Genomic DNA, 27,745 nt, shown 5'->3' with positions numbered 1-27,745 from the left:
GGTTTCTCTTTATTTTATTTATTTATTCATTTTCCACTGGTGTTTGTCTTTGTGTATTTTATTGCGCGGGGCTAATTGAATGTATTTTATTGCATTTGTTTTTGTTTTTATGTACAGCCCCTTGAGCTGTCTTTGCTGTCATGAAAGGTGCTATATAAATAAAATTAATTTGAATTTGAATTTGAATAGCCGGGTGGGCATGAATGAATCCGAGCCCCGCCTACTTTTTGAAGAGGTGCCGGTCGAGCGTTCCGTCTGACGTGGTCTTCATCGTCACCTTCAGCATCTCCATGCACTCCTTCAGCCGGGGGTCTCCGGTGCGGAGGCCTGTAGCCTTGAGAGCCTGCGTAGAGGGTGGGGGAGGGGGGGGGAGGCATGATCAGTACCAACCTGACAGGAAATCGATGAGGCAACAAGCCACGAACAGCAGCTCTTAAACAGAGACATGAAGAGGGAAAAGGGCGGGAACACGATTTTTTGATCTTCCCACATTTTTTGAAGTGCTTATGTTGAAATACTTTGTTGTTTGAAGTCAAATATTCCCGCTTTCCCCCTTCGTTTTGCATCAGTTTCCTCTCAGAGGACTCACTGTGGTGAACTTGTGAGCGGGGATCTTCTCCTGGCCCTCTGCAATGGTGTAGAAGAGCAGGTCCTCCAGGCTGGGCAGGATGCCTGCCTTCCTTCTCCTGCAAGAACATCACACACACACGCAGAGGCGTGAGGCAAAAAAGCCACGACCAAGGGGATTCCAAGGAGCGTGGCGTTCAGACTGGAAGGAGAAGCAGCCAGGAGTTACTGCGACAGCGGCCAGACGCTGGCCTTACTTCAGCTCCAAACCTGCTGTAAGGCCAGAGCTGAGGGGCAACGGCGCTCTTCGCCTGAATACCAGCCAGGACTGCGCAATAACCGAAACTCAAGTCTTGGGTGGATGACTTGACACAAATTCTGTGGAGTTGGAGCTCTTGGCTGGGCTCCATAAAAATAACAAAGCCACAGTCATCTCCCTTACAGCGACTGCGAGGCCGGGAAACTGAATCGGAGATGTTGCGAGACCAGCATGGAGGTTTGCCAAAGCCTCAGGCTCCTTGTTGATGGTTAGCGGAAAGCAGGTCGTAAAAAAAGCAAACACACACTGGTGCCCCGCTGAAGGGCAGAGCAGTCTGCAGCGTGGTGCCAAACTCCATCTAGTCTAACATCGTGTCAAATCTCAGCTAAGAAAAAGTGGACTGTTTGTTAACTCCTGGGGGGGGGGGTTACCAAATCAGCAGAGCAATCTCTGAGTCAGCTGGACATTTTACAACAATGCCAGAATATGCTATAAAAGCGTAATATAACGCTGAATCAGTTTAAAAAATACGAGAAAAATCTGATAATTAAATGAATTAGTTAACGTGAAGCTAAAATCAGCAGAATTAGCTAAATTAGCTATATGCTTGTATAAACTGCAAAAAGAAAAGTATCTTGACAGCAAATTGGACCTAAAAGAAACCTAACGGATGTTCTAAAACCAGACATGACCAATAAATGGTGAAGATGCTTGAACTGGTCATCAAAATACAGAAAAATTGTTTCAAAAAATGACAGCTAAGTGCTAATTTAGCAAAGTGCTTAGTTGGCAAAGAATTAAAAAAAATGATGATTGCTACTTGAGAAAAGAAACAAGAGAAGTTGAATTACCTGGATTAATGCGCGTGCATGTGTGAATGCTTTTGGTTGATTCGGTTGCTGAAGACGCTAAAGCTAATTAAAAAAATGATAAAATAGCTGAACAATAAGCTAAAAAATATACAATAATAATCAGCAGAATTAGCTGGCAGAATGAGCTAAAACGGGTAAAACAATGCTAGTACAAAAATGCAAAAATTGCTTTTAAAAAATGGGGTACTGCCTACATTAGCTAAACAAGCTAGCTTAATGCCAATGGCATTGAGCTGGCAAACTAATTTGGCAAACTGCCAAATTAGCCTAAAAAGATAAAGAATGTTTTAAATGATTTAAAAAAAAAGTCACACAATGATGCCAAGAACTAAACTAGCCGTGTGAGACAGCCTCTATGTACATTTTACGTACATTGCACATATGAAAACAGGTCATACGTGAATACACGTGGAGAAAATGACAAAAGTCGTGGTCTTTACGTAACATTCTGTCAGCTTTATCACAAATGAACCACGTTAAAACCACAGAAGAAATATGAATAAACCATGCATAGAACACTTAAATCACTGAAGAACATGAACTGATTATTGTGCTCTTTATGTGCAACTAATCAGTGATTTGTGCATCAATTACGTAATTTTAACGCATTATAAAAGTTACACATCGGTGGGACATCGGTGGAATTGTCGTGGAAAGCCACAAAATTTGTGTATTCATCTCACAAGAATCACGCACAATGCGGAAAATGTACATAGTGGCTGTGTGACATGGCCTTAAGAGAAAAGATGCTGAGCAATCCTGAGTTTGAGTTTGACAAAAATGCTAAAAACTAAGTGTTTAAATTAAGAATAATGCAACATAAAGGTAAAACTTAGAAAAAAAGCTATTAAAGCTAAGAATGTTTTCGATTTATTCATTGACATAATCAAGTCTTTCAAAACCACCAGGAGGTTATCTTGACAAAATCAAAACACCTTAAAAGCTGTTGTGAGTGGTTGAAGGAGTGATTCCCCTTTAATAATGAAAGCAAACACTCGAAGGCTAGTTTTCCCTCCGTCAGCATTCATGTGTGGCGCAGCAGTCATGTGACCTGGCTGGTACTCCATTGGCATCCCCGAGAGGAGTTAGTAGCCCGCCAGGAGGCGGACGGGAAGAGACACTCGGCTATGATTCATATCAGCACCAAATGGATTTGTGGAAAGCTTTAAGCACCAGGCTTATGCTATCCTGCAAGGCATCATGGGAACACTGGCCTGCTTGTTAGGAGAGGGTGTTTAAAGGTAGAACAGATTCCATGCTGCTGCCAAACAGAAATACAGAGGATAGAATCTCAGAGTTAGCAGTGTTTCCTGTCCGTGTGTTCAGCAGATCATTTAGTGTTTTTCAGATTATTTTTCAAATGTTTGTTGATTCTTGGTTTCTGCGATTTAATTTAAAAAAAGAACAAAACACAAACATGTTTTTGCGCACTGCTGAAGAAAACGGGGGGGAAAAAACACTGTACTTGAAGCAAGACGTTAAGAGTTTTCAGGAGGTTTTGCTAGATTCCACTCAAATTTAAAAGTCAGGATGTCAGTGATAACCAATCCCATTTAGTTAAAGCTCATTTCAATTATTAAGTTTTTAAACCCAAGTGGATTGTATTTTTCGCACTTCAAGGCCATTATTTTTTTCAAAAATAACTCTGCACCTTATTATCTGGAGCACCTTATTCATAAATTACATATAGTTGAGCTTAATGGAAGTACACGGCGCCCGGTTAAGATGTTTAGTTCGGTCTTATTTTAAATTTGCTGAAGCGGCTAACGCGCAGCAGTTTCGGATTGTGTTTTTACGTGTTACTAACAAGGTTAGGTGTTAGCGTAGTCACGGTAATGTTTGTTCTAACGCTGCTTTCAGTCCATTTTTTCATGTTGCAAACAAGATTGAGGGTTACTTGTACTGTGAAAATGCTAACGTGGCTAACGTAGCTCGGTGTCAGACTGTGGTTTTTACATGTTATTAACAAGGTTGGGAGTTAGCATAGTCGCAGTAACATTTGGTAAATGGTAAATGGCGTATACTTATATAGCGCTTTCTACCTTCTTACGAAGGCCCAAAGCGCTTTACAGTCACAGTCCCATTCACCCATGCACACACACATTCACACACACATTCACACACTGATGGCGGCTCCGCTGCCGGACACACTGGCGCCAACCTCCCACCAGAGGCAAGGTGGGGTTCAGTGTCTTGCCCAAGGACACTTCGACACATGGGCGTGCAAGGCGGGATTCGAACCTGCAATCTTACGATCATGGGTCGACCGCCCTACCGCTGCACCACGGCCGCCCCGCCCCATTTGTTTTAGCGGTATCAGTCTATTTTTTTACGTGTTGAAAACAAGGATGGGACTTTTGGGTATTGTCAATATGCTAACGCGGCTAATGTGTAGTGGTGTCAGACTATGTTCTATTTGTTACCAACAAGGTTGGGAGTTAGCGTAATAACTGTAATATTTGTTTTTGTTGTATCAGATTATTTTATTACATGTTTCAATCAAACTAAGTCATAAGTTTAAGGAGTAGTTAATATGCTAACACGGCTAACATGTAGCGGTATCGCACAGTTTTTTTTCCCTAACAAAGTTGTGAGTTAGCACAGTCACAGTAACCTTTTTAGCAGTATCAGTCTCTCTTTTTTTTTTTTTTTTACAATTTCCAAACAAGGTTACAAATTACAGATATTTTGAAAAAGCTAACGTGGCTAATATGTAGCAGTATCAGAATGTTTTTTTATGTGCTACTAACAAGGTTAGTTAGCATTAGCATAGTCACTGTCACATTTGTTATAGTTGTATCAGTCTTTTTTATTATGTGTGACTAACAAAGGTATGACTTTTAGGTATTGTGAATTTGCTAACGCGGCTAACAAGTAGCAGTGTCGGACTATGTTTTTATTTGTTACTAACAAGGTTGGGAGTCACAGTACTGTTTGGTTTAGCGGTATCAGTCTGTTTTTTACGTGTTAAAAACAAGGTTAAGAGTTACAGATTTTGTTAATATGCTAACGCCCCTAACCTGCAGCGGTGTTGGACTGTTTTTTATTCTTACTAACAAAGTTGGGAATTAGCATAGTCACAGTAATGTTTGGTTTAATGGTATCAGTTGTTTTTTTCACGTTTTGCAGGGTAAGGTGTTACAGGTACTGTGAATACGCTATCGCGGCTAACACGGCCAGCGCTTCCAGAGTTGATGTCATACAGAGTGTTAAAAACGAGTTTTAGACTTATTGTGAATGCAGTCAATAAATTCTGACTGACTGATAGACTTATCTCTGACACCTTTGTCTCGCTTAATGCGCCTTATAGTTTGGTGTGCCTGAAATATAACATAGGTTTAAAGAAAAACATTTATTGACGGTGCGCCTTATAATCTGGTGCGGCCTATAGTGCGGAAAGAACAGTAGTTAAAATCCATGCAATTAAAGCATTTTTTAGTGCTCTGTTTGCAGAAATGGAGAAATCCTGACTTTTTCATTGAGCCTGGAACGCAGCATCACTTTGATGAGCTTGCTACCGTGGTCCGCTTCTGACCTGAGCTCACATCAGAGACCGTGTGGGAGAACAGGAGGAACAACGGAGCAAGGAAGGGCAGAAGAAGGGCGTCCACCGGACAGGAAGTGGGGGTGGTTTCAAAGTAAGAGCGGCTGGTGGGGGGGGTTTTCTTTGGAAAATCTCTACTTCTACAGGAAGACAAAGTCTGAACGACCACTAAAGAGAAAATAAATTCCAAAAGATGAAACATACTTACAAATGCAAAGCAGATCAACAACAGGGGGAGTTGGAAGAGGGAAGAACATTGAATTAGTGCACAGAAATAAAAGAAAACAAGTCATAACAGGATTTGCAGAAAACGGCTTAAATGCAGAAGATTTTTTTTTACAAAACACAATCACACACAAACCTCAGTCATCGTCCAGGATTTGGGAGGAGCTGCAGTGAAGATGAGATCTAAGAGAAGCGTCAAATGATAAAAGCCACTCAGCTGATGTTTTGGCCCCACCCCTCCCTTTTGGGGAGGTTTAAAAGGTCAGGACACGAGAGCTGCTACTGATCTGCATGCAGATCTGTGCATGTGAGAGGCTCAATGAGAACTCCGTGAAGGGAGCAACCCTAACCCTAACCCGCAAACACGGACGGACTAAAATAGACTTTATTTGGGTCTAGATCAGATTTATTTTGGTCTTTTTGCGGCTGTTTTATTGATTTTCTGAACAAAACAAGCTGAACTGGATTGAGCTGAAACTTCATCACGCTCCTGTCGAGACAGATTGACCGTGTTGACTAGCGGCGATTCACTTGTAGGGAGCTTTAGAGACCGGCCAACTCCAACAATGCTGAACAGGAAAAGCGAGAAGCTTCCTGAACTTTTTCCTGACGCTTGGAAGTTTCCGGGATCGGAAGCTGGACGGCTTTGGAGGTCCGACTTTAACGTCTCAAACTCATCTCCTCTGCTGGCTTTGCTTCATCCTTAACATCCATCTGTGCTAAATGATGTTAGAATGAATGAAACAGCCTTGAAAATAAATGTAAAACAATTGCTGTTATTACTGCTAACAATGCTAGAAACTGTCTATCAAATGCTAATTTAGCTGCAAAGTGATAATGTTGGAAAAAATGAAAAATTAAATACAATTTAAGACTTTAAAACTGAATACTAAATAAGTAGACGGACTTGCAGCTAAGAAAACTAGCAGACCTAATTAAATGCTATAACACAAAATTAACTGAAAACAGTAAAACAGCTGAAAAAGAATCTGAAATTACATAATAAATATTTAGTTTCTGTTTCCTCTTAAATAACGATCTCTGCTAAATAATTTTAAAGTGAGCAAAAATGAACATACACTGCTAAGAAATACTAGAGTTTGTCATTGAAATGCTAGCTCTCCTCGGAAAAAAAACAAGCTGAAAAAAGTTTCATTTGCTGAAAACTAGTAAAATGTTGGATAAAATGGAAAATTGAAGACAATGTCAGACTAAAGTCGAATGCTAACTAAGTAGATAGAAGTCTTGCTAAAAGAATTGCTAACAATGTTCAAAGCTAAAGACAAAATAAACTGAAAAGAGTGGAACAGCTGAAAATAGCTTCTTGTTTAATCCTACAGAACCATTCATGCTGAATAACTTTAAAATGAGAGGGTCTTTATAAATATTTACTGCAAAACAATGCTGAAAACTTTATTTGACATGCTAACTTTGCCTCAAACTGATAAAAGCAGCTAAAAACGGCCACGTTTGTAAAGAAAATGTGAAAACGTTGGAAAAAATGGAGAATTAAAGATTATTTAAACTATAGAACTGAATGCTAAATGAGTAGAAGTCCTGCAGCTATGAAAGCTAGCAAAGCTAACTAAACAGCTAATCACAAAATTAATTGAAAAAGGGTGGAACAGCTATAAAAAAGCTGAAATTACACAATAAATATTTAGTTTATGTTACATCTTAAATAACCATCCATACTAAAGAACTTTACTGCCTAACATTGCTAGAATTTGTATTTGAAATGCTAACTTTCCTGAAAAAAAATCAAGCTGAAAAAAAGGTTAATTTCCTGAAAAATGTTGGATAAAATGGAAAATTAAAGAACATTTAAGACAAAAAAGCTAAATGCTAAACAAGTAGATGAAAGTCTTGATAAAAAATGAAATTTAGCTAATCTTATACTAAAACTGCTAACAGCTTAGAACAAAGTTAACTGAAAAAGTGGAAGAGCTGAAAAAAACTGAAGTTGCAATCTAAATATCTCTATTTCATCCTATTTTTTACATTTACTGTGCTTTGATATGTAAAAAAAATCCTCATTCTTTTAAGGTTTCTTCTTCTGTGGTTATGTAGTAAAACGAATGGCCTTCCTTTCAAACACAGTTTCTGCTCTGAAACTGAACCTCGAGCATGAAACTAGTCAGCTGAGACAATCCAGCAAATCGTCTGCAAAGAAACAACAAAACGGGTCATTGCCAACCTGCGGGGCAATGGTGCGTTTAATTACCCCGCAAATGTGCTCAAACCCAGCTTTTTTTCCACACTTCTACATACATTTACAGCTGGAATTGGATAGAAACACAAATATTTGCAGCTCAATTTAAACTGCCTTTACTTTGAAAAATCAAAAAATGGAAAAGATGCCCATCTGTTCCTTCCAGCGCATGAATCTGTGCTGTCAGGAGGAAGAGGAGCAGCAGAAGCCTCAGTCAACACCAGACTCTCGTCACATTATAGGAAGACGTGTGAGGGAAAACAGCTGGCGTGCCTTTTAGATTTTATATTTGTTTCTGCTGCTGTCCAAGCATCGACACCCCTGAATGTGTGTTTTTAAACAACACTCTGATTAAACCCAAGTTTTAGAAAGAAAAAAAAAACTATTTAAAAATACTTCTGATGCAGAAATATTGAATCTTCAAGTTCAAATGTTGATGAAAAGTCAAAATGTTAAAAAACCAACGTTAAACATGCTAAATCAACCTTCAATTAGTGCATTAGCTGAATATCTGTGGCAGTAGAAACACAATAAACATAAATGTCTAAAAACCCGGTTATTATGCAAACTTGGTAAAGTCTCGGTGTCTAAAAAAAAAAAGCTAACTTGACCTTTTCTCACTTTTGCTGTGTGGCTTTTAGCTATAGAAAAACTAAAAAATAAAATGTTTAATAACAATATTTTAAGATAAACTGAACTAAAATAAGTTTAATAACCGGTCTAACTGCAAAAAAAAGGAACAAATCGTTGCTAATTAATTATTATAAACAGCTAAACACAAAACTAAACTCAAAAACTGTGAGTACGCTGAAAAAAGACGCTGAAATGCTACAAAAAATGTTTATTAATTGTACCTAAACGATGCTTAACGCTATAATTAAATGCTACACACGCCTAGCTAACAACTACTTCCAAAGGTACCTGAAAAAGAGTAAAACAGCTTAAACAAAGTGGAAATACCTATTTTTAAAACGAGCTAAATATTCAGTTAGTTAATAAAACTTTTGAAATATATGTTTAAAAAAATAGTAAAATAATGAACAATCCTCATTTCTGTAAATTAAATGCATTTTTATTTTATTTAGAAAAATTGTGCAAAGTACCTACAAAATGCAAAATGTCGCCTTAAGGGATTCTTTATTTTTTTTATGCTAGCTTCAATAAAAATGAAAGTACTATTTTTAAACAAATTAGGAAGCAGAACCATAAAGCTAAAGGCTGTTTTGGTTCCTGTGACACTTCAAAAGTTAGCGTCTTTTAGAAGCTGTGTAATATTTGAATTCTTTGCAGGAATATGTGGAAAATTTGGGAGGATAACAAAAGATCGATCCCCTAAATTCAGCTTTTCATCTTCGGAGAGCTAAAAAAATAAATAAATAAATAAATAAACCAATGAAGTGAAGCAGCTAAAGTTAAGGAAAAACATCATCATTTTGAGGTCAACGTTCTAGTGCTAACTAATAAGTAAGTATGAAAAAGAAACAGACATAAATGCTGTAGTTTGTTTCCAGGTGCTTCATTGTGACCTGAAAAATTGTGTTTTCAGATTAAAAGCCACTCTGTGCTTTTATTGTGACAGAATTTCGGCTTTCATTTTAATGTTCTTAATGGACATAGAGTTGTATTTCTTTTTAGGGCTGTCGTGTCTTCAGTATGGTGATGCTGGCAGGACTGACCTTCATCAGCTCCTGGTCGCGGGCTTTTGGTGAACACAAGCTGCTGCGTTCAGTCAACATACGCAGTTTCAGCAGCAGCTCAGAGGATGAAGCTCCTCCTGCCGCTTCATTCTGACGGTCACGACTCATATCTCTCATTTGTGGACTCATTTGTATCGTTTTGATCAAACACAAGAGCCTAGTTTAAAGTTTTGTGTCAATAAAACTTTATTATCCGTGGAGTTTTGGTCAGAATTGGCGGGTAATTTTCATTAGAAATTCTCTATCTGCTAACAGCCGGCGCTAACCCGTGGTGCGTTCAGGTTCGGCTCGAAACCCGCGCTACTCACTTCTCAGATGAGGAGTCTTTGGCGGCTTCATCTTTGGAGCAGAAGCCTCTGGTCCCGGGCTGCCCGTTCGCGCGCGACGGGGCTGTCCACGCAGACAGCGCCCTCCCCCTGCCGGGCGACCGTCCGCCGGTCCGCGCGGCGGCCGCAGGTGCTCCCCTCCGCGCGGCGCGAACCGCCAGCGGCCGCTTCAGATGGCTGTGAAATAACTCCCTCAGCGCGACCGTGGACCGGAAATGGAACATCTCGACCCGGTTTGGGAGAACTTCTGGGTTTTGGAAGTAGTGCAAGACCGAGTTCAGGAGCGCGGAGGAATCCGGTGACCGTGACGGCTTTTTCAGGTCGAGTAACGGTTCCGATGAGGGGCGGGGGGGAATCTTACCGGGACACAACCAAGCGGTGCCCTGCACGCGCGTGCTATGATTGGACAGCCAAACTCAATGCTAGTTACTGATTGGCCAGTGGAGCTGTCAATCATCTTGAGTGGTGTGTTCGTGGTCAAGGTTGAGTTTTGATCTACTTCACCTCAGATCTTTGACGTTTTCACTTAATTTAAGGATTTAAATGTAGTTTTTTTGCTGTAATTTGTACAAATTGAACTTTTATATTCCCTGTTTCTCCTACTTTACTTTATTTGCTTTTTAATGTTTATTTTTCGTTACATTTACCAATTTTGAAATGTAAAAAATACCTCTGTAGGGTTTTATTATGTGAAGTATTTTGCATTTAAAAAACGGTATATTGACAAAATCTCGTTTTTTCTTATATTTTATGGTTTAATAAGAAGTTTGTTTTTCTAATTTAAACTCATCATACTAAGTGTAAATAGTCAATAATAAACAGTGCCTGAAACTTTATGTATAAAATGTTAAATTATTTTGGATTATTAATATCTATATTAATATCTATATATACACGTTAATTTATTAAATATCTTTTTTACAATATTTAAGGTGTGCTGGAGATTTAATGCTTTTATTGTTTTAAACATATTAAAAATGGATGTGAAAAAAATATATTAATAATAAAAATGTAAAAAGCCAAATCTATTTATTTAACTCTTGTGCCATATAATAGGGTCAAGATGACCCACCCTCACATTGACGTGTTCTCCCTACCATGACAAAGGTGGATAAAGGTGGAAAGATTTCATGTAATCCATGGACACCAGTGAAGATCACAAATCATTGAAGAAAAAAGGTTCAGCGCACTGTCTAGTGGGTCTAGATGACCCCACTCCCAATGGTAAAGTGCCTAGGATAGCACAAGGGTTAAACAGAGTTCCTGTTTATATATTTTTATTTAATCAGAAATTGATATGACTAAAAAATTATTGAAAACGAGTCAAACTCTTTCATTTGGGTGTTGTTCAGTAAAAATGTTTTGGGGTGGAAATACTTTTTTTTATTTTTTTTGTTCGATAGCAATTAAAAAAGAGGACAACAAACTTAGTCCTTTTTCGTATTAAAGTATAAATCTGTTCACAGCTAATAAGATAAAAATCTTAATACATTTCTATATTATTCATCATTTTTTTAACTGAATTTTGCTGTGAAGAAAGTTTCTCAAATGTGATTTGAAGTCGCATCTGTGAGCCTTTAGGTTGTCTTTTACTGACACCTGCTGGACTGTTTGGGTACTGCATCCAATGTATTAAGAAGTCCAGATTCAAATGAATTTTTGGTTTAACAAAAAATGTACATAAAAACCCTGTATGATGAATTTCGAAGAACTTCCAATAAATGTGAATTCAAATATATATGCAAACATTTTTCCTTCATTTTCCTTTCAATTCTTTAACAGTTTGAATTAAAGTTCTTTGAAATAAAATTATATCTTAACAAAATAAGCTTTGCATTAATAATGTTATGTTTATTTTGTTTCACCATTATTTGTTTTGGTTGCTTCTCATGTATTACTAATTGTTGTTACTTCAGTCTGAACAAAGTTAATAAAGGTTGGAGCGCCATCTACTGGAAGTAGGCGATAAACTCCAGGACAAAAACATAAAACAAAAAAAATCTAAACAATTCATCAAAACTAAACTATCTTCATCTGTTGTTTTATTATTTTGAAATCCTCAACATTTTATTTTGGCAAACTTCCTCTTTACTTTTTTCTTTCTTTCTAATAGCTCTTCATCTAAAGCGCAGCCCAACCATCTGGAGAAACTTTTTATTTCAAAATAAAACCCCTGCACGCATCCATACAGGCTGCAGAGGTGAGAACAGGAAACGGAGAAGAGCGATGAAGAGGAGGAGCAGGCCGCTCCCCGCCGAAGCTGCAGGGAGCAGAGAGGCAATCATTCACAGACGCCCACGCCTTCTCAAAAGCAGTCAGTTTCCTGTTCCCTTCAAAAATGAGGGTGACTGGCGCGCTTCCCTCCCACGCCGCTCAGCGGCTGGCTTCTGCCCACTTTTGCCCGTGGAGCCGCCGCCCACCCTCCAGCCGTTGCCCCGGCAACACAACATCATCAGTGACTGTGCACTGGAAGGAGAGGAGGAGGAGGGGCTGGAGCCACGGCGTGGGCGTTCATGAGCGCAGAGAAAATGTGTCTAGGCCTGTGCACGCGTGTGTGTGTGTGTGTGTGTGTGTGTATGTGTGTGTGTGTTGGGGTGGAGGAAGAAGATGATGGGAGGTTTGTGAAAAAGGACCTGCGTCAGAGTGAGTCATCAGCCACTTTCACAATGTGTTGATGTGACGCTGATGCAAATGGCCGGAGAGGCGCAGGGATTCATCCGAGGGCGGAAAAATATAAAGAAATAGGAGATCTTCATCGCCACCTTCATCACTCAAACAGCACCACACCGTAGAGTTAAAAAAAATAAAGTTTAATGTTCATGTGCCGTATAACAAATAAAATATATTAGTGTTTAAAAACAGGTGCATAACCAGGTGAAGCCTAATCTATCACTGGACGATAAACGGATTCCCAGCCTGATGGCAGACACGTGAACACACCACTGACTTACATAAATATTGCATCGGGGGCTCCAGGGAGAGCCCAACTATGATGGACGAGGGGGTTGTATTTACAGGAAAGACACGCACAACCACGCTTTCTACTTTTACATGGTTTCAACAAACGCAGGCTATAAAGCTCTTTTTTGGTTCTTTTTTTTTTTTTTAGATATAGCAAACATGTTTGTTTTTTCTTCTCTACAACACAGAAACACTGTTTTGACACCAAAAAATTACAGCTAAAGTTACACCAGACAAGGAAAAAAAAAAAAAAAAGATCCCCCTGCTGGACAGATTAGGCTATCGGTTTGTATTTACAGGCTGCTTCTCCTTTATAGTTTCTGCTGGGAGACTCCTCCACCACCACCCTCGCTGGTAGATGCGTGGTTTCTACTCAACAACAGGTTGTTTTGTTGGTTTGTTTTTTGCTAAATTACAAAGTGAAATGAAACGCTTGGCCTCCAGCTTGCCAGGAATGAACGGCGGAGGTCCCTCGCTGCTACTCCACTGTACAGCCTCGCCGTAAATTACTTTCCGGAAATATACACAGGACAAGAGCTGGATGGTCGAGGGGGGGGTGGAGGCAAAAAAAAAATGGGGGAGGATCCCCGCCTCTCCTGGTTGCCCGTTTTGAATGACACAAAACCTTTGCAAAAACTACAGGCGGGGGCCACATTTTAACTTGTCTTTTTAAACTCAGTTCAATTCCTCACATACGAATCCTCATGTGAAAGACCCCGTTGCTGTCATGGCTATCATGTACCGTATTTTCCGCACTGTGGCGTTCACTTAAAACTGTTAATTTATTTAAAAAAGGACAGAGCGTCTTATTTATGGACTGATTCTGGTTTTGTTTACTGAATAAACACGGCGCTCTATCAACATATTTGGTTGGGTGTTATTCTAAATATGCTAACGCGGCTAACATGTAGCAGTGTTGAAAGGTTCTTTTTCTTCTACATGTTAGAGTAGTCACAGTAACATTTGTTTTAGCTGTAGTAATTTTTTGTTTTACATGTTGCAAACTAGGTTGGGAGTTATGAAAATGCTAACGTGGCTAACATGTAGCAGAGTCGAACTGTTTTTATTTTTTCACATTTTACTAACAAGGTTGAGGGTTAGCGTAGTGACGGTAATGTTTGTTTTAGCGGTAAGAGTCTCTTTTCATGTGTTGCAAACTAGGTTGGGAGTTATGAAATTGCTATCACGGCTAACTTGTATCAGTGCCTGACTTTTAGTTTTCTATGTGTTACTAACAAGGTTGGAAGTTAAGTAGACGTAGTTGTGTCGTGGCTGTATTTGTTTATTTTTGTGTGATACAAGCAAAGTTGGGTGTTATTCTTGATAAGCTAATGGGGCTAATGTGTAGCGGTGTCAGACAGTTTATTTTTACGTTACTGACAAGGTTGGGAGTTAGCATTTTTGCAGTAAAATTTGTTTTTGTGTAATCAGTCAGTTTCTGAAGTCTTGCAAGCAAGTTAGGGTGTTTCAGGTATTTCACATATATGCTAACGCTTATATGTAGCAGTGCCAGACTGTTTTTTATTTTTTACGTATTACTAACAAGGTTCGGAGTTAGCGTAGTCGCAGTAACATCTGTTTTACTGGCATCAGTCTATATTTTAATGTGTTACAAACTAGGACGGGTGTTAGTGTGAAAACACTAACTCGGCTAACATGAAGCCGTGTCGGACTAATTTTTTTAAATTTCTTAAAGCATTAGCGTAGTCACAGTAACACTTTATTTTAGAGGTTTCAGTCAGTTTTTTACAAGACGCAAAAAAGATTGAATGTTATTGTCAATATAAATATGCTAACACGCTAATGTGTAGCGTGTCACAAAAGTCTAGCATTACTGTGACTGCAGTTAATAAAGTCTGACTGACTGATGGACTTATCTCTGACTCTTTTGTCTTGCTTAATGCGCTTTATATATTATACCTAAGTTAAAAAACAGACCATTTATTAACGGTACGCCTCATAATCGAATTTGTCCTACAGTGCGGAAAGTACGATACATTTATCTTTTTGTTTTGCTTTTACGGAGAACTGTGGTGATGAAGACTTTATTCTTGAGTGGCACCTTTGCTGCTTCATCATTTTTAGAATCAACTTTATTTTTTTGTATGAAAAAATAACATATGCCCTCACAGTAAGCTACCACTAGGGTGTCGCTCTTTTAATCTTTTCATTCGTATTGATGGAGTTCCTTCTAAAAAGACGGATCACTGAATGAAGGAATAAAATCTGTCCCATCTTTTGTGGAATGACAGCGGATTAGAAAAAACGCCCTAAATTGGTTCAAACTAATACTAAAAAAAAATAAAAATGTTTTTGAGACCAAATATTTGGATTTTGTACAATCACAAACAAAAATGTCAAAACAAAAACACCTAAGGGCTTGGACATGGAGGAAGAGGAACTACTTCTACTTTCTTTAAATTGTAGAGGACTCGTTTAGTGATGGATTATGGAGAGGACAAAAGGGGGCGTGTCATAGTGTTATGACATCATAAATATGAGCCGAACCTTTCCATAGGTCAGAGAAAAAAACAAATCTGAGGTTAAGATTCAGCCCCCGCATTTCTCCACATAAAAATAAAACTTAAAAAAACAACAGAAACAAAGCTTGACAGAGGTAAAGAGTCTACTCGCCGCAGGACACCCCTTGGGGCAAAGGGGGCGTCCCAGCGTGCTCTTCATGTGCTTTGGCAAATTTTGTAAAAAAACAAAAGAGAAAAGGAAAAAAAAGGAAATGCTATCCATGAGGCAACATCGGTTGTTAAGGCTCTACTGTGGCTGTGCTTGCTTAGTATCTACTGACGGGTAGGAACTGCATACTGTCAGGTATGAGGAGGACAACAATGGGGTGGGGGTGAGGGTTGGTGGGGAAGCGGGAGGCACTATGTTGAGTCTTCCGGCTCTGATTTGATAGTTTTCTTATCCGTTGAGCTTGGTGCTCGGTGTGATGTTCCGTTTTCTGAAACAAAAAAGAAGAGTGGTATCATCAGCATAGAGGTTTAGATTAAAACACCAATAGAAAAATTCGAGGCTACAGCACCGACCTGTTGCTTGTGTTTTGGTCTCATCTGTGCTGCTGATGTTGTTGTTGTTGTTGGTGTTATGGTTGTGGTTGTGGTGGCGCTTCAGCTCATTGGCTAGCTGCTTTCCTAGCGGGAGCTCCCCCTCCTGCATGGTCTGACTCACAACCCGCAAGTTGATTGGTCGATCATCTGCAAAACAAAAATAAGCAAACATTACACCTGCGAGAATATGAAGCCCGTCCTCTTCTGGAAACAAGACCCGCCCTGGAAAAAAGATTTAACACAATGACATGCTTTTCGTTGTGTTGATATATTGTGTTCATATATTACAACTAAACCAAAAACGTTTTGTATTGTTTGCATACCAACACTCGTTAAGCAGACGCTTTTACCCAAAACCCCTGACTATGCTGGGGTTAAACCTTACAATTAACATCTAAACAACCGATTAGCAGAAAACCCATCAAGCCAAACTAGAGATATTCACAATTTTATGTTAATTTTGTTGTCAGAACCAACCCATCAATGCCTGAGCTTTAACTCCTGTGTTAACGTTCTTTAAATGATTGTATCACTAATGCAATTTATTCCAACAGATTCTGAAAGCAGACCAAAGCAGCTTTGCGCCGATTTGGAACAGTTTATAGTAGTAAAATGTTTAAGTAATTAGCGCTCACTAACACATTCTGATGCAGGGAAAAGCAGCTTTGTGCCACTAGGCAACACTTTACAGTAGCGAAATGTTCACGTAATTAGCGTAAGCTAACATATTCTAATGTAGCAAAAAAGCATCTCTGCAGCTATATGCAACACATTTTAATGTAGTAAAATGTTTCCTACTTTGCAGTGGTAAAGTGGAATCACGTTATTTGAGTTCCGGTAGTTCAAAGACCCTGTGTCTTAAAGGGATGATATTCTTCTTAGTAATGTTTGTCCAGAAAATGTAATTCATCTAGCTGATTTTATTTTTTTTTATTTTTCCTTTGAATACTCATTTATTTTTTTATGAATATTTACAGTAAAAGGTTTATGTTAGAGATTTTATTAAAAATCAAGATTTTAGGAAAAGGAAAAACGTAAAAATAAAAAAGAAGGAAAAGAAAAAGACAAACAAGTTGGGGAAAAAGCATAAGAAAGAATAAAGTAGAGCAGATAGAGAGAGAGAGAAAAAAGAGACACCCCCCTCCAGGCAACTGGCTGGAGGTAAACAGGCGTGGGCGCGATAATTACAGGTGCATTGTGGGATTTGTGGGAGCAGCTGTATAATGAGCTGTCGGGAGTGGGTGAGGGAGGAAAGGGATGAAAATGAGACGAGGCCTGGAGGACAAGTGCGATCCTGAATTATGATTTCCCTCCACCCCCACCCGCCACATCCACGTTTGAGGAGTCAGATCAGGAGAGGAAAAAAAAAGGAAAAGATGACACCTACGGGCGCCGTTTCTATCCACTTTTCTGTGGCGTTCATGTCACCAAACGAACACGACTACATCTAGGTTCTTTTAGGTCTGCGCTGGTTTTCTGAGGACAGCAACATCAAAGGTGATTGCTTGAATGTGGGTGGGGCTAAAGGAAAATGGAAAAGGATGCAGCCCGAACTCCAAATTTGCCAAAATAAGAGTATGGCTGGGGGCAGAGGTGAAGTTCCTGGGAATAAATGAGGTTCTACCTTGGCCGTCTCTGCTGACGTCGGCGGCGGCGACACCGTTGGTGTTCTGAGCGTCGCTGAGGTACTTCAGGGCGGCAGGGGGGATCCTCCAGTCTAGTGCCTGCAGGCGCTCCTGGACCGCGGCGTCCTGCAGAATCTCCATTTGCCTTGCCAGCAGGCGCTCCAGCTGCATCTGCAGGACAGAGAATCAAACCGATGACCCTAAAGCAAGAAAAGAGGTCCTTCCCCAAAAACAAGAGGATGTGTGAATACAAAAAAACCCCCACAAAGAATAACGGAAAGTTTGTAAAAAAAAAAGGGGGGGGGGGGTTAAAGGCTCAAATCTTTGGCCGTTACATTCAAATGACCATATAAGGAAATGGAGTTCATCATCATTAAAGCGGTCCACCCACTCTTTTTGGGGTTTTCCCACTCCCCCACAGCGGTTGTTGTTTTTGTCACCATCACATAAAGTCTGCAGCAGTAAAAGGCAAAGAGATGTTTTTTTTTCCTCTTCAAAGAACCTGATCCTTATTTGCCCAAAACGCTTCGTTTTTGTTTTTAGTTTTTTTCAGCCAAGATTATCCTTCCTGATTGAGATCACTGTGCCACCAACTCCAACCACAGGGGGCGTGGTTGTCAATCAGCCGGGTCTTCTTTTTTTCTATGATTACATGTGGCGTTCAGGTGTTGTAGGATCTTTTCGAGAGATCTGCAGCAGCAAAATGTCAGAAAATACACATTCTGTAGCTCAGCAGAGGTGGGTGGAGGCTGTCTTTGTGGGCGGAGCCTGTCCAGGCCACTTGAGCTCTCCAATCAAGACCTCAAATTTTCAAGAAATTTCAAAACAAATTAGTAATTTTAGATATTTTTTTAAAGTAACTATGTTTTATTGAATTTTATAGCATTTATGTTTCTTATATTAAAATGTATTTACCCATTTTACTTTCCTAACTCTCCTTTATTATTAAGGAAGTGCTCTACAAATTAACAAGGACTCAATTCGATTTTATTCAAAATTATTCTGCCACAATGAAATGAAGAACCGTAAACGATTCCAAAGCTGTGTTTTTGTTTGCTCCAGGGTTCGTTAACTTAAGTCAGCTCAAACCTCGGAACTTCCCTGAAGAGCTATTTAATCATTCTCCAAGTTCCTGATGGCAGTGCCAAGATATTTATTCATTCAAAATCAAACATAATACTTTTAAAGTAGTTTAAAAGAAGTTGTAGTGTTTCAATTTCAGTTTTACTAAAATTGATGATGCTAACTTTGATCACAAAAGCTCAGCTAGAAAAAAACAAACTTGCAGAGGGACTCTACATTAATGCATATAGATAATGTATTGATGAATATTCATCTTAACACAGACAAAATCAAAGGAATTTTACTTTCTTAAGTTGAAACCAAGCAAAAGAACATTAGAAAAAAAAGGGAGCCCAAAACGAGGCCCTGAGCAACCCCACAACGCAGCCATGTTAGCAAACTAAACAGGTAAATTCTATTAATTTTCTTTTTTAGGTTTAGGCATATTTTGAGTCAAACAATATCAAAAAACATTTAATCAAATACAAATTTTTATAATCAGCTTACATTGTTTAAAATCTGTACAACTCTTTGGCTTTAAATTTTTAGTTTTACCAACAATGGTAATGCTAACTTAAATCAACAAATGTCAACATCTATAAATTACTGAATTTATTATTACTGAATTTTAACAATGTATCACAGAATATTATCTTTACATAAACAAAATCTAAGGTAATATACCTTTTGAAATTAAAACAGAGCAAAAAATAAAGAAAGGGAGCCTAAAACAGTGCTCTGAGGAACCCCACAGGGCAGCAACATTAATGAAAATTAACAATGAATATTGATCTTCACATGAACAAAATCAAAGTTATTAAACCTTTTTAAATTGCAACCCAGCAACAAATACTCAAAAAAAATTGGGAGCCTAAAACAGAACCCTGAGGAGCCCAACAGCAGCGACTAATTGCAGGCTAAACAGGAAATGTCTATTGGTTTGATCTTTTCTTACTTGTTTTAGGCATGTTTTGTGTCAAATGTAAATAAACAAACTTTTAAAGTGTTAATAAACACTTTTAAAGTGTTAAAAAAACTTTTACCAATTATACTAATACTTATGATGGAAAGGCTCAACAAAATCTCAATATCCAGAAAGAAAACTTCAAGAAGGACTTATCATTAATAATTGTTAAGGATGTACTAATGAATATTGGTTTTAATATAAACAAATCCCTAAGAATTTTACCTTTTTAAGGTAAGCCCCAGCAGAAAAATCTAAAAAACAATATGGACCCTAAAACAGAACCCTGAGGAACACCCAGCAGCTAGTAAGGCGGGCTAAAAAGGAAACTTTTATCTGTTTGTCCTTCCTTTTTTAATTTTAGGCGCATTTTATGTCAAATGTAAGCAAATCAACACTTAATGATGATTGTTTATTTGTCATTTTTTTGGTTAGAAATCTGTACAGTTAACAACACTTAACAATAAATCATCACTTGGTAAAATTAATAAATTAAAGTGACTATGGGAAACAGTCAACGAAATGTAAAGAGCAAGCGCAGCTCGCAATCACTGTCAGTTAGTTTCTTTAAATCCCAGCGGGACGCCTTCTTCCCCCTCGCTAGTCGACCCGACGGCCCGCAGCGCAAACGCAGCCATGAAATCCCTCCCTCTATTCTCCTTAGTGCAATTCCTAAGTAAATCCCATCAGCGTGACAAGTGGAACTGCCGCCGCACCAACGCCGGCTGATGGGGCCGAAACCCTCGCCGGAGATGACAGCGAATGCGTCGTGTTCATGAGAAGAGGCAAAATGTGTCTCCTCCCACACGCCGCCTCTAATGAGGAGAAAACCAAGTCCACAGAGGAAGAATGTTTTTTTTTTCTTTGCAAACATCAAAATAATTTTTAAAAACAATTTTTGTTTTCCAGAATTATCAAACTCTGAAAAATAGAACTTAATTAGACCCACTTTTTCCTTTGCTTCCTCTTATGCAACACCAGCGTGATTTAATAATCGTAATCTAATCGTGATCTTACTTTTTTTTGCATAAAAAAACAGCTGAACCCCTAATGAGGACGGGTTAAACCACTTTTAAAACCTACCTGTAGGTTTCGTCCAACCGTTTCCTCCCCTTTGGACTTGGCGCAGGCCAGCTGCTCCCTCAGCATCTCCTGCCTCATGTGGATGGCCTGTAAGGCCTCCTGGATGTCAAAGAAGTTCTCCTAGTGGCAAAACAAACAAAAAAGGAACAGACTTCAACTTAAGTAAGCAAAAAGCGTTTCTTAGGGGTCAAAAACAACAATATTTCTGTTCTGATTGTTCGGTTCTGCAGGAATTTCCCTTTTCGGCGGCTCAGAGCAGCTTTTGCGAACAGGTGTCTGTTCATCTGCCGCTCTCGGCTCGGCCTGAAGTCCCCGCAGAGCTCGCCGCCGCCACATGTTTTCAATCATCGATTCGCACGCTGAGAGGAGGCATTCAAAGACGCCTCAAGAACGAGAGTGCTGGGAAAGGAGAGCTGAGAGATCCCTTTGTAATCGGTTCAAGTCTGCTGCTGCTGCTCTGAGCTTTTTCCTCTCTGATTAGCCAACACAGAGCAGCTCTGTCTGCCAGAGCTCCATTTATCGGCAGCTAACCAATCAGGAGCTTGAAAATCGTTACAAGCATAAAACAGCAATTTTGCTGGCCGTACAAGAAAAGACGTAAAACAGTTTAGGGGGGACACAAGACTTTAACAAAAACGATTAAAGAAAGTTGAGTTTGGTCACCTCTGTTTTAATCCTTTTAGGCGAAGGTTCATCTCTGTCACCACACCGAGACCTGCACACAAACAGAAAGCCGAAAACTCTTTACTAATTCACATTTAAGGGGGTTAAACGGGGAAATTTGAGGAAGAAAAAAAACCAAAAAGCTCATTTTTCTCAAAAAAATTGATTAGCTAAGGACAGTTCAAGGCAATACCTAATAATTATAAATACTAGTACGAATGCTACACTTGCTAATCGTCATGCTAAAAAAAAATTAAAAACGCAAACCTAAAAGCAAGAAAATTTAACAGAGCTACAAAAAAAAAGCCAAATGATTGAACCTATATTTGTTAATTCTGATATTTTTGAAAAACAGACACTAAAAAGCGTAGTCTTAATCAGTGCTAAAAATGCTAATTAGGATGCGACATCTGTTTATCAAAATGCTAAAAAATAACTCTAAAAGACTGAAAGACAACTAAAAGCTAGGAAGTTTGATCAATGCTTAGAAATGCTAATGCTACATCTGTTCCTCACATGTTTAAAAAACTAAAAACAAGACAACTAAGAGCTAGAAAAGTTGCTGAATGCTAAAAATGCTAATAATAATGATAGATTTGTTTAAAAAAAAACTCCAAAAAATGCAAGACATCAAAAAGATGGAAAGTGGTTAAACTAAAAAAGCAATTTATGATGTTATACATGTTACCCAAAATGCTTAAAACATAAAAAAATGAAAGACAAGCTAAGAAAATTGATCAATGCTAAAAATGCTAGTTATGATGCTACATTTGCTAATCACTAAAATCAACTAAAGCTGTGTCCGAATGCCTTCACCACTCACTACATAGAGCACTATATAGTGTGTTCGCCATTTTATAGTGCTGTCCGAATCTACAATTCCAAAATAGAGAGCCCTAGAAATCTCCCAGAAGTCTCTGCAAAAAAACAGTGTTCATTGAAGCTCCCTAGATTGGCGAATATAGACCACAATGCATTGCGTCTGAAAAATTCTTGCCAAAAAAAAAGAATTTAAAGGTATTTATTTAATAAATCACCAATGTTTTTATCTTCAGAAGACAGTAGATTTATAAATAATCGTCGCAAAACGCTCATATCAATTAGATTTTTACTTTGTGAAATCGCATTTGCGTTTAAAAAAAAAGTGGTGAATAGTGGTGTCTGAAATGCTTTTAAAATCCAGGGTACCACATAGACCCCCACTATAGAGTTTTTTAGTAGTTAAGGTGGGAATTCGGACATAGCCTAAGTAATGCAAGACAAGTTCAAGCCAAGTTTTTGAAACCTAAAAATGCTAATTTAGGGTGCTACATCTGTTTATTAAAATGCCCCCCAAAAAACTAACAGACTGAAAGACACCTAATAGCTAGGAAGCGTGATCAATGCTTGAAAAGGCTATTAAAATGCTAAAAAAAAAAAAAATTCAAGAAACCTGAAAGGCTAGTAAAGTGCTAAGAATGTAAATTAGCATGGTCTGTTTGTTAGCAAAAATGCTAAGAACTTGAACTAATCAAAAGTGCTGTTTCTAAAAAGAAAAGGCAAATTATGAAGCTATATACAAAAAATGCTAAAAACTCAAAATAATACAAGACACCAAAAAGTTAGGAAATTTTATCAATGCTAAAAATTAATGATTAATGCAAGACAAGTAAAAGCTAAATGCTTACAATGCAAATTATGATGCTATATTTGCTAATCAGATAATATTTTGACTTCAAATAATGTAAGACTAGTAAAAAGTAAATGTTATCAAAGCTTAAAATAAAAAAGCTATTTGTAATGCTACATTGAATAATTATAACGCCAAAAAGAAAAAAAGAAAAATTCCTCCTACAGCTAAAAAGTAAATCAATGCCTAATATGGTAAATGTAACATTAAACGCTAAAATAACTGAAAAAAATGAAAGACTGGTAAATATATATATATAGATATATATATATCTATATATATATAATTCTGCACAAAGTAAAGTTCGGAAATTAAAAACAAAAATGAAACTCTTATTGCTAATTTGAGTTTCATATTAAAATGAGGGCAACATGCTAAATTTAGCCATATAAATGTGCTTCTCTTGAAAGTTTAAGCTTTCTTTTATCTTTTTTATAGAATTTTTTTTTAAACATCTTCAACAGGAGAAAAAGCTAAACATTTATGACAGTATTGTTGTCAACAACCTAAAAAAGTTGAACAACTATTTCTTTAATTATGCAAAGTCTGCAGGAGATTAATCTGTGTCATTTCAAAACGTCAGACAACACTTCCTGTTTTTGTGTCCTACAAAAAACCAAAGTCGGGACGTTTAAAGTGAAGCGCAGAGTAACGTTGTGCCGCCTCATCGTGTTTTAGTGCGGGCCGGTTCTTACTTGCTGGTCCGGTAAGTGTATTTGTAGGTGACCTCTCTGGAAATCTGCCGAGCCAGTCCGAACAGCTCGTCCCGTCTCGTCAGCAGCGCCACGTCCCTCATGCAGAGCTGTGCCGCTGCTTCGTTCACTGTCAGCTGAGCGTGGCAAACAGAGAAAGGTGTTATTGCAAACTTTTTGAGTCGAATTCATCATTGATGTTCTGTGTTTCCATCCACCTCATGCAGTGTCAGGTGTTTCCCGTCCCTCCTCTTGGAGTCAAAGCGTCCGTAGATGGCGCTGTACTTCCGAATTTCATCCTCCCGGCGGGGATCATCGTCGCTCATCTCAAAGATGTGTCCGATCATCTTTGCCAGCTTCTTGTTGCTCTTCAGTTGGTCTTTGACCTCGGCCAGGTCTGTCTTTGGGAGTCCAGGAGCCATCCGGTCCACGCACTCCAGGACCGACTGTACCGCTGCTGCATCCAACGCCTCCAGAGCGTCTCTGGGTGAGGATGGAGAGCCCAGATCTGACGGAGACAGGCTGTGCTCGCTGTCGTTGCTGTGACCCGACCAGAATCGGACCTCGCTGCTTCCCTGCAGGGGCGACCCGGCAGAAACTTTGTCCCTGGCCACATCCAACTTCCCTGGGTCGGAGCAGGCGGCAGCGATGGCTTTGGGTAACTTGACACTGGCGGTGTTGGCTCTGTCTTGAGCGTTGAGCAGCGTGGGCGAGCCCTCGGGCAGCTTGTAGACGGGGATGCTGCAGACCGGCAGCGAAGTGAGCGGCTGGTTGAAGATGGCCGGGTTGGTGACCCAGTCTCGCAGCGCTTTCTGGAGGCGGCGCACGTGTAGAGGCTTACTAGCCATGCCGACAAGAGCCATGATTTCCAGGAACTCCTCCTCGCCGGCCTCGCACAGCTGTTGGACATCGTCACCACCTTGCTGGATGAAGGCTTCGTAGTAGTAGAGCAGGTTGGCCCGCTGCAGAATCCGGTAGAGCTGCAGCTCACCCAGGGTTCTCGGCAACACAGCCGCCATACCTGAGGAAACATCAGACATGGTGCCATTACCTAACCAAACTTGGACACACATAGACTTCTATTTAGTTCTCATTTTCTAACTGCCAAAACAACAGAAAGCTATGGACATCGGTTGGGTTGTTGACCTCTGACATCACTCCAACTTGGTATAGGAGTCGATCATCGATTGTAGAATCCTTTTTTTTGTACATTAACTTGAACTTATAGTTTAGCTTTTTATTAACTGATCAACAAAACTTAAAGGCAGAAGAACTGTAGAGCGAAGGTTTGGCTTTCTGGTCCCAAACAATCGGTACATCCTGGACTGGTCTCAAATCCATTGCAGGACTACACACTCTCAAAGTCACACCTAAGAGACCATCTTGGGTCTTCAATTAACCTACGAAGGATTTGAAGCAGGATAACCCTTATTTCAGTGGTCCGATACTTTCACGGACCAGTCCATAAAAAGTCATAGGTGGCTTTTAATTATTTGAAGCTTCCGGTTTTTGCATGTCTTTTTTTTTACTTCGCTATCTTAGGGCTTTTAATTTAGGGGCAGGAGCAGCCGCCTTACAAAGGTAAGTGGACACATTTAAGACACGCGACAGAGGTGAAAGTATTGACAGGCGTCAAGAGTGAGTGATAGGCGGATGTGTTGGACAGAATCCGGTAGTTTTCTAAAATAAAACTAGCTTCAGAATCAGAAAACATCAGTCCATGCCTCAGTAGTTGCAGACCACTGCCCCACCACCACACAACCCTCAAACTGACAGCACCTGAAATTTCCAGGCGGTCTTCCAGACCCTACTTAACATCCAAGATCAGCCGACAAGACGTTGTGGCACCAAAGATCACAGTTTCCTAAAAACACTCCATAATCTGTTCGGTCTTGTTAAAGTTCAGAAGCTAAAAACGTAAACATTGATTTGTTTCATTAAAATGTACTAAAGTTTAACCCGTGTTTTCGTCTCTGTGGATTAACTGCTCTGTGAGAGCCACGAGGAGGCCTGCTTTTGACCCTGCGGGGGCCCGATTGACAGAGGAGTGGCAGACAGCCGGGCCCGGCTTGCTGGAAGGACCACATACCGCTCTCCACCCCTGCAGGATGTGTAGGCGGTGGGCTCGCCTCACCCAGAATAAGCCCTGGGAGCCAAGAAGGCGTCAACTGAGCTGAGTAAAAAAAAGACGACAAACTCAGAACGAAAGAGAAAACCTCAGGGACAGGGTCCTGAACAGGTTCTTTCAGGTTCTGGCAGTGGAGAAGAAGGTCTGTTTGATTCAAAAACAATGAGACAAGTTTGTATACCGAGTGTCCAGACAGTTTTCTTCTAGCAAAGACACTCATCCTGACGTCACGGCTGATGTCTAGCCGTCTGTGCCGTTCATGAATTCAAAAGTCTGTCATGAAAAGCAAAAGATGAAAGGAAAAACAAAACCGGAACGACCTGAATCTTTAAAAATCCGATTTCATTTCTAAAGGATTGGAAACAGAATAGATTGCATCAGTTCCCGTCATTTTCAAGTATGTACTTAAAACCCCAACATAAACTGATTTGTAAATCAGAAATGGATTTCCCATCATGTGACCGAGACCAACCAACCAGAGCGAGGATGTAGAGGTCAGCGGACCCATGACTGTGCTTCCAAACTCCTATGTGTCTCTTGCCATTGCTGATGCAGAACCTATTAAGATCTACCACCCACTACGACTCCCATCGTCCACTGGGACTCCTACCGTACTCTAGGACTGCCATTGACCACTACGACTCCCATCGTCCACTGGGACTCCTACCGTACTCTAGGACTGCCATTGACCACTACGACTCCCATCGTCCACTGGGACTCCTACCGTACTCTAGGACTGCCATTGACCACTACGACTCCCACCGTCCACTGGGACTCCTACCGTACTCTAGGACTGCAATTTACCACTACAACTCCCATCGTCCACTGGGACTCTCGCTGCTGTCATCCAGACTGTCATGTCCCACAGACAATTAAAGGGGCAAAGGAGCATCCACTAGAACTAATACATCGTCCAATAAAAATTCCCACTGTCCACTATTATTCTGACCGTCTCTTGGAACTTCCACAGTCCACTAGGACGCCCACTGTTGACTATGACTCCCACCGTCCCTACAGTCCCTATAGAAATCCCATCGTCCACTATGACTCTCACCGTCCACTAGGACTCCCGCCACCCAACAGAATTCCCATCTTTCTGTAGGTCTAGCCTCCCATGACCCGTAGACACCATAGGAGCAAAACCTCCTGGGCTCCTGGAGTGCCTTCAGGCGCTCTCACCTTCTGCTCTTGAGATTAGTTGTGATGCTGAAGGCTGAAAAAGGCTCAAAGTCCTTCCTGATCTTTGCAGAATCAATGCCGCACACATCAAAGGCAGTAAAGCTTTCAGATCAAAGCCCTTTAGTCCTCTTATCTCACTTTTTAGTTGGATTTTTGCTTTGTATCTGTCTAAATGTGATTTTTTTTCTGTCTCTCTCCCTTCACCTTTAAATAAGACGCGGACAGGCAAATTTGATTTAATCTGCAGATTGCAGAGGCGCGTGACTCCTTTTGGATCATCGCCTCGAGCCAGTTTGGCGACTTTTCACCTGGTGCGCGCGCGCGCCCCGTGGATTCCCGGGGCGCAGCGCAGCGCAGCGCGTGCTCCGTCACGGCCAAAAGAGAGAATCCGATGATCCCACCGTTTATTCAAGAGGGAACTTCCTCATTCGCTCAACGAGGAAGCAGACCGCACGCGCGTGGAGAAATCCCGTCCGGTGAGCGTGACGATGACGATCGGACTCAACGCACCTGCAGGAACTATGTGTGCACCCCCCCCCCCCTTCTCCTCCACAACACAGCATCCTCTGATGATCTCTTTATACTGTTTGTTTTGCGCTTCTTGCAGCAGGAAGCGTGAAAAATATAAGTCAGAAGTAAACGCTCCTACCTGGTGAGTTGTTGGTTCAAATACCTCTTCTTTTCTGGTTGCTCCTCTTCACTGTTTATCAACACAAAGCTGTCAGTTTGTCCAAACGGGTCCCGGATTCAGTTCAGGAACTGCTTTTTTGTGAAGGACTAATTCAAACACGGAGCGACTGCGCGCGTGGAGCTCCTTCGTCTGCGCGCAAAATTTTCTCCTGCTGCCGAGGAGGAGGAGGAGGAAAGTGAAGAAGAGCCGCTGACCTCGCCACGGCTCCGAGTGCGCACCCTGTGCGAGCGTGAGCGTGTGTGAGTCCTCTCCTCCTCTGCA

At 40.1% G+C, this 27,745-nt stretch overlaps 2 protein-coding genes and 1 long non-coding RNA gene across 6 annotated transcripts in view; 1 reads left to right on the top strand and 2 right to left on the bottom strand.

Annotated features, from left to right (window-relative positions):
- The window catches only part of LOC101175464 (glutaminase kidney isoform, mitochondrial), a 21,574-nt gene extending 11,523 nt beyond the window's left edge, over nt 1–10,051 (bottom strand). The window contains exons 1-3 of one of the 4 annotated variants that reach the window (XM_023964204.1): nt 9,685–10,051; nt 590–686; nt 225–343 (exon numbers count right to left, since the gene is read on the bottom strand). In XM_023964204.1, coding sequence (XP_023819972.1) covers nt 225–343; nt 590–686; nt 9,685–9,926 — 458 coding nt within the window. In that variant the 5' untranslated portion in view covers nt 9,927–10,051. Of the gene's footprint in view, nt 1–224; nt 344–589; nt 687–5,233; nt 5,443–9,684 lie in introns of those variants that run through there. The other 3 variants (XM_023964211.1, XM_011481501.3, XM_023964216.1) reach the window with 3 other exon arrangements.
- LOC111948956 lies at nt 9,912–13,237 on the top strand. Its single transcript, XR_002874937.1, has 2 exons — nt 9,912–10,022; nt 11,816–13,237. It is a non-coding gene; the product is annotated as an uncharacterized LOC111948956 (long non-coding RNA).
- nab1 (NGFI-A binding protein 1) lies at nt 12,495–27,745 on the bottom strand. The gene is made up of 8 exons (XM_023964220.1): nt 27,443–27,745; nt 23,705–24,507; nt 23,490–23,623; nt 21,126–21,177; nt 20,463–20,582; nt 17,353–17,524; nt 15,708–15,875; nt 12,495–15,622 (listed from the first exon to the last, which is right to left on the bottom strand). The coding sequence occupies exons 2-8, from the start codon at nt 24,503–24,505 to the stop codon at nt 15,546–15,548; spliced, it is 1,524 nt and encodes a 507-aa protein (XP_023819988.1). The 5' UTR covers nt 24,506–24,507; nt 27,443–27,745; the 3' UTR covers nt 12,495–15,545.

This window comes from Oryzias latipes, chromosome 2 (assembly GCF_002234675.1).
Source record: "Oryzias latipes chromosome 2, ASM223467v1".
NCBI lineage: Eukaryota > Metazoa > Chordata > Actinopteri > Beloniformes > Adrianichthyidae > Oryzias > Oryzias latipes.
Note: the sequence above shows the minus strand (reverse complement) of the source record. Positions and strands in the feature narration are given on the sequence as shown.

Bases quoted from the DNA above. Each gene is read 5' to 3' on its own strand.
- nab1 (XM_023964220.1), bottom strand. From the start codon at position 24,505: ATGGCGGCTGTGTTGCCGAGAACCCTGGGTGAGCTGCAGCTCTACCGG. The intron at 23,624-23,704 runs GTGGATGGAAAC...TGCCACGCTCAG, and splicing joins AACACCTGACACTGCATGAG to CTGACAGTGAACGAAGCAGC. The intron at 20,583-21,125 runs GTGACCAAACTC...TTTTGCCACTAG, and splicing joins CTAAAAGGATTAAAACAGAG to GAGAACTTCTTTGACATCCA.